This window comes from Pimephales promelas, chromosome 4 (assembly GCF_988280905.1).
Source record: "Pimephales promelas chromosome 4, fPimPro1.hap1.1, whole genome shotgun sequence".
Lineage (NCBI taxonomy): Eukaryota > Metazoa > Chordata > Actinopteri > Cypriniformes > Leuciscidae > Pimephales > Pimephales promelas.
Window position 1 is genome coordinate 38133601 of NC_142772.1, and position 6682 is coordinate 38140282.

General features: G+C 39.2%; 1 protein-coding gene across 1 annotated transcript in view; it reads left to right on the forward strand.

The window, feature by feature from the left end:
• The window catches only part of sptbn4a (spectrin, beta, non-erythrocytic 4a), a 28866-nt gene extending 24155 nt beyond the window's left edge, over nt 1–4711 (forward strand). Inside the window, exons 19-21 of the mRNA XM_039659320.2 lie at nt 523–693; nt 1364–1406; nt 1497–4711. Coding sequence (XP_039515254.2) covers nt 523–693; nt 1364–1406; nt 1497–1862 — 580 coding nt within the window. The 3' untranslated portion in view covers nt 1863–4711. The remainder of the gene's footprint in view (nt 1–522; nt 694–1363; nt 1407–1496) is intronic.
• Nucleotides 4712–6682: the final 1971 nt, after the last annotated feature.

Sequence of the window (6682 nt, forward strand, 5' to 3'; positions counted from 1 at the left end):
ATGCATATTGTTAGATAGTAAACAAACCCAGTCTGCAAGGATAAATTACATGAATTGATGTACATAAAATTGTTGCTGCAAACATGACTTGCAACCTGCAACTTTAAAAGCTAGAGGTAGATTACATTCTGGTACAGTAAATGATGTACATTGAATGAGCTGTCACTGAATATGATGAATTCAGTGTGATATTAACCCTTTTTACATACTTAAAATATACGTTGTGCAGTATAGGGTTAAGTGTATATACGACACACTGAGGTTCATTTCAAATGTATTATGAATAGTCAAAGATGTAATATTCAAGATTGTGGGACCAAATTTATTTTTATGTCATTTAAAACCCATATTGATCAACCATTGTTCTGAATATTGGGGACTGGGGGTCATTGGTGGTCATGGCCCTGTGAATAGTAGTAATGCTGTTCTGAGTGTGCTTGTCTGATAATAGCAATACCAAATGCCTTGGTATGGCCTAATAACTCACAAAGTTTTTTTCCTAACCTTTTGCACTTCCTGCAGCAAGTCGTGGGTTAATATGTTCTGCGTGCTCAAACAAGGGGAGATTGGTTTCTACAAGGACGCACGACACAAGACCACACCCTTCAACGATGAGCCACTTCTCAACCTGGCCATCTGCGAATTTGACACTACCAACGGATACAAAAAGAAGAAGAATGTCTTCATTCTCAGGTACAACTGATCTTTAATAATACTGCTTTGCCTGCTAATCTACAAAAAAACAATAGCAAACAACTATGCAGGAAATGCACTTTCAAACTACATTCCAACAAGACCTGATGCTTTTTGAAGTTTTTGTGTTGATTTATTTTCTATTGAAACCCGGTTGATATGGGTTAGGACATACTGAAGGATTGACTTAATGTTTAATTGTTTTATTTTTTAGATGCTTTTTAAAAGTTAATAACAATCTTTTTTAAACAAATGAATACCTTCCTTGCATTTATATTTTTACCAATAATTTCTATTTCAAATAAATGCTGTTCTTTTGAACCTTTTACTCATTCTACAGAATATTGTCAAATGTAGCACAGTTTACACAAAAATGTAATTGTTTTCAATACTAAGAAGAAATTTTTATCATGTGACACTGAAGACTAGAGTAATGATGATGAAATTATAGGAATAAATTACATTTTAAAATATAATAAAATAGAAAAGAAGCTTACAGCAAAACATTAAAAAATTTAACTGACTCCAAATTTTTGGACGGTAGCGTACAGTACCGTATGACAAAGGCAACCTTCTCAACATATTAACTTCATATGATCTTCCCATTTTAACACCTTATTCATATATAGGCTATTTATGTGTTTCTAATTTATGTGTTTGTTATTTTCAGGACCACTGCTGAAGGGGACTACATCTTCCTGGCTAAGGATGAGGTAACGACAAAGCCCCATCTGATTGAAAAAGATCAGAGTATTTTGTCTATTGTGGCCCTATTAAAATTGTGTGTGTATTCTGTCTCGCAGGAGGATCTGAAAGGTTGGGTCAACAGTATCAACGCAAGCCTGAAAGAGATCGCGGACATTGCCAAGTGGGAGAAAGCCACAAACTCCTCAACTGACCCTGACAAATCAGAGCGCAAGGAGCGTTCTGAAGGGGCGGAGCCATTGGAGGGGGCGGAGAGATCAGAGAGGTCAGAGAAGTCTGAGCGTTCAGACCGATCAGATAAAATCGAGGCATCGGACAAAAGCTCAGAAAAGAGGGACGCATCTGAGAAAGAGAGAGGAGATAGAGGTGAAAGGGAGGAAAGAGAGAGGGGCGAAGGAGGAGACCGGGGTTCCCGGGGTTCCCGGGGTTCCAGGGGTTCCAGCACTTCGGGAAAAAGCAAATGACTCATCTCTCGACACGTTTATTTACTCATCTATCCCTCCATCTTTCCAGAGAGAAGACAGGACTTGCATTTCTCTGTCTCTGTCGCTCTGTTTGTCCTGACAGCCTGATTCCAGGACAGATGTAATTGATTATGTCCCTCGAATGTGTCGATGTGTGTCTGTGTGCGTGTGCCAATGTGTTGAAGAGAACGTCTGTGAAAGAATCAGTATATGAACGTATCCCAGCATCAGAGGGCCCGTTCAGCCGCCCTGCTCGACTCTCACAGAAAAGGCACTTTAGATTATTGAGGATGACTATTATAGCCCTTAATATTTTAGAAGCGTTTTCTTGAAGCAATATATTGTATGTAGTAACCGATGCCGCTTGTTTTAGCTGCTCTGCTCTTCCAAGTGAGTGTGAGAGAGAGAAAAAGTGACAGAGAGGACTTTCCGAGAGAGAAATCTGGTGCGGTATTAGGATCGACATCCTTACACAGCCCCACACATGCATACGCGCACGCACTGTGCATTATGGGAAAATGTTCGGTATGGAACACCATTCTCTCACCTGAGGCCGCACACGTCTTCCACCTGCTGCTCGTAGTAATGGTTTTAATCATGTGAGACGCTTCACAGTGCTGAGGTGAGCTTGATTCAGTCCAAACTACACTCGACGAAGTCTCAGTCACAATACGTGAATATAATGTGGCAGTGTGTGTGTGAATACAGCTCCATCCAGAAGGAGCTCAAATGTACTATGTATAATCTCATTGATCGTATTTATTAGGTTATCGTGATACGAATTTAAAGTGCAAAGTTATTCTTCCCTGAACTAAGAGGAAGTACGATCAAACACCCCCCGTACGTGTACAAATATGCTGCTTTTTATCATCTCTGCCCCCCTACATCACTCTTTGATTGTAAAATTAGTACACATAAAATAGGGTGTCTGTGATTTTTGTCATGCTATAATGAAAAAGATTGTATATATATATATTTGTATATATACTAGTAAACGAGATTTACTTCTATGAACTGCAGCGTCTAATTAAAAAAAAAAAAATCATTTTTATCAACTTATGAAAATCTAACAAGTTAAAAGTTGTTTTAAAGTGCCCCTGGCTGAATTTAGACGGCAAACATGCGCGTTAGCCGAGATCTCTTGCATATGGAAACGCAACTTTTACTGTTTACGGTTTGTTTGTTTGTTTTTTTTTTGGCCAGGGCGAAAGATCAGGATTCTTGTAAAAAGAAATCACCATTAAAATACTCATCCGAAACTGTTTTGTGTTTAATTTAGATGTTAAGAGAACTGTCTCTTGACAGCAGTTGCAATTAATATTGACAAAGACAATGATATTCCCCCTAAAATAGTTCAAATATGTTTGTGAAAATTATATTTACACAGATATGATACAAACAAAAAATATCAAAGTAAACAAATCATTTTGGTGAGGTCAAGCTTTTCCTCTCTGGCTCTGTTTTCAGCAAACAGTTTAAACTCTAACTGACCTTACTGTCTATGCAACAAACTAGTTCTTTTAGTGAATCTAAATCTGTGAACAATCACATTCGTAATCCAACACGGTCAACAAACCTCTGCTTGGAAGGTCAACAACATTAGGACTCATCTGATGGATTTTTGTGACGTTTTTGTTCTCACTGTGGGTGCCTTATGAATGCATGTAATAAGCAGATGCAGGCACTTCCTCCAGTATTATGTTCCAGATAAAACATGCATTATTATGTGTTGATCACAGAAAGCATTGCTTACAGACACTTGCCCCCTGTTCAGATCTAGTTAAACATGCAACATTGTTGTCACATGACACAAAACAGCCCCTTATGGCAGCAGAAAACAGTCACGCACCCTCCTCCAGACTGGCTTAGACTTAGTGTGATGGAGTCAAATCTGGTTCTGATTGGATTCTTCTTTGATTATAAATGTCACAGAAACTACATAAATTGGGACTACACATGTTTTGCACTATGTATCTGTGACTGATAAATGGGATTGAATGAATGTCTGTATGTCTCTGTCTTGTCTTTGCTGAAGCAAACTCTCTCCTGACAACCAGTCAACCAACTCCCCCTCCCAAAGCATAGCCAAAAACTATTTAAAATCATCTGACTTCACTTTCGGACTCTTCTACATATCCAACATTTGTTTCAGAGTGACCTTGACTATGGTCTACCTGCAAAAAGCACAATTTCTCCCCAAACAACAATCTGGAGTATTAAAAGACACTGGATTCTGTCCTACACCATGACCCTTTCCTTTCCTAAAGTTGCCACATGAGGTCAGTGTTGCAAAGTCATTGCTGTGCTAAAATATCTTATTTGAACTCTTCAGGGTTTTTTTTTTTTTAACCCAGAAATGTTGACAGACAGGGTCACTACACTGCATATTTATCTGTGATTTTTTTAGACCATGTAGTCAGTTTTTGGTTTGCCAAGCCTTTCTTTGTTTCTTTGGCAGTGCCACTCACTTCTCTCCCCAGCTTGACCTCACCAGCAAGTCTATATTTTAAATCATTTCTGAACAAATGAAAAAAAGAAAAGAAAATCAAGCCCTAAAATAGACAGATTGTGGTTTGCCCTTCTTTATTCAAAGTCAGTTGTTTCACACATTAAATTAAAGAAAAACTATTAAGTTGCATGAAAGAGAATATAGAGGTGATTTCTATGCAACAGCTGTGCATGTTTATCAAAAGGGTTTCAATCTTCAGCAAAGCACTGGGTTTGGATGATGATGATGGAGATGGAGAAATGAGTGGAATGAGCAGATCACTTGTATAGCTGAAATGAGACATTAAATCATTTATGTACTGATATCTGCACTACTTCATAAATACAGGTTGTATATATCAGTGTGCTGTGGTGTTTTGATTTTGGTGACTGTGTCTTATTTGCAGGTACGTTTTAAATTAGATTTTTTCATCTATAGAAATTGAAAAAAAATTGGTCCTTTACTAATGATTAGTTTACAGTCCTCTTTTAAAGTACCTTTACATTTAAATAATAATTAAAACCCCCTTCACAGATAACTTCAAAAGAAACATCTTTGACATGACTGTGAGTGTGTAAATAAAGAGAATGTTTCAGTACAGTTAGGACAGGTATCTCGTATGAAACCCCTGTAAACACACACACAGGTATCTGATACACATATAGGCCTACAGTTAGGACAGGTATCTGACGTGAAACCCCTGTAAACACACACACAGGTATCTGATGCACATGTACAGTTAGGACAGGTATCTGACGTGAAACCCCTGTAAACACACACACAGGTATCTGATGCAGATGTACAGTTAGGACAGGTATCTGACGTGAAACCCCTGTAAACACACACACAGGTATCTGATGCACATGTACAGTTAGGACGGGTATCTGTCGTGTAACCAGTGGTGGAATGTAACGAAGTACAAATACTTTGTTACTTTACTTAAGTGCATTTTTCACGTATCTTTACTTTACTTAAGTAGAATAAATAGCGCATACTTTTTACTTTTACTTCGTTACATTTTGCAGCAATTATTATACTTTCTACTCCACTACATTTCTACAACTTCTGTTACATTTTCATTACATTTTCTGATCAGTTTTTCCCCTGCCAAAACGTAATCTGACCGTCTGTCCATTGCACGTTTGTCTCACCAGTGACGTTTGGTTGCCATAGAGCCTCGATTTTTGCACTCAGGTCTAAGTCCCATGGCCCTCTATCATAATCCAGAGTTTCAAGAAGATTGGAGAAACTTATTTTTTTGCCCCCCCCCAAAAAAAAAAAACGAAAGGGGTAACACTGGGGGGGGGGGGGTCGAAATTTTGAGTTTCTCTGATCTTCTTGAAACTCTGGATTCTGATAGAGGGCCATGAGACTTAGACCTGAGTGCAAAAATGGAGCCTCTAGACCCTTCCAGAGCTGAGATATTTATAATTCTACCAGAAAGACTCAGGAGATAAGTTGAAAAGCAGAATACATTTATTGACAGCTCAGCAAGCATACATTTATGAGTTCTTTGGCGTAGGCCCCGTCCTTAGCGAGCAAAGCGAGGTTAGCCAAATCTGCATGTCCCGCCTGAGATGAAGGCGGGGGCGAAGCCGACCCCCTGGAGGTAAGGAAGGGACCACCCTGGTGGTGGTGATGGGGAGGATGGAGGGGAAGGTACCATCTTGGTGGTGGTTGGGGTGGATGGAGGTAAATGGCAGTGTCAGCATCTGCAAATTCAGACGAGTGTAAGTACCAGTCTTTTATACTGTGACTGTTAACACCTGATTGGATAGGAATGAGGTAATATGACGCGCTAATTGAGTCTTCCTGACAGAACTTAAGCTAAAGCTTTCATTGGCATAAATGCTAAGTGGGATCTCAATATCTCAGGTCTGGAAGGGTCTAGAGACTCCATTTTTGCACTCAGGTCTAAGTCTCATGGCCCTCTATCAGAATCCAGAGTTTTGAGAAGATTGGGGAAACTTAATTTTTCGCCCAAAAAAAACCCGTAAGGGGTAACACTGTCGTTTTTTTTTCTGGTCGAAATTTTGAGTTTCGATATCTCAGCTCTGGAAGGGTCTAGAGCCTCCATTTTTGCACTCAGGTCTAAGTCTCATGGCCCTCTATCAGAATCCAGAGTTTTGAGAAGATTGAGGAAACTTAATTTTTCGCCCCCCCCCCAAAAAAACGTAAGGGGTACCACTGTCGTTTTTTTTTCTGGTCGAAATTTTGAGTTTCGATATCTCAGCTCTGGAAGGGTCTAGAGCCTCCATTTTTGCACTAAGATCTAAGTCACATGGCCCTCTATCAGAATCCAGAGTTTTGAGAAGATTGGGGATACTTATTT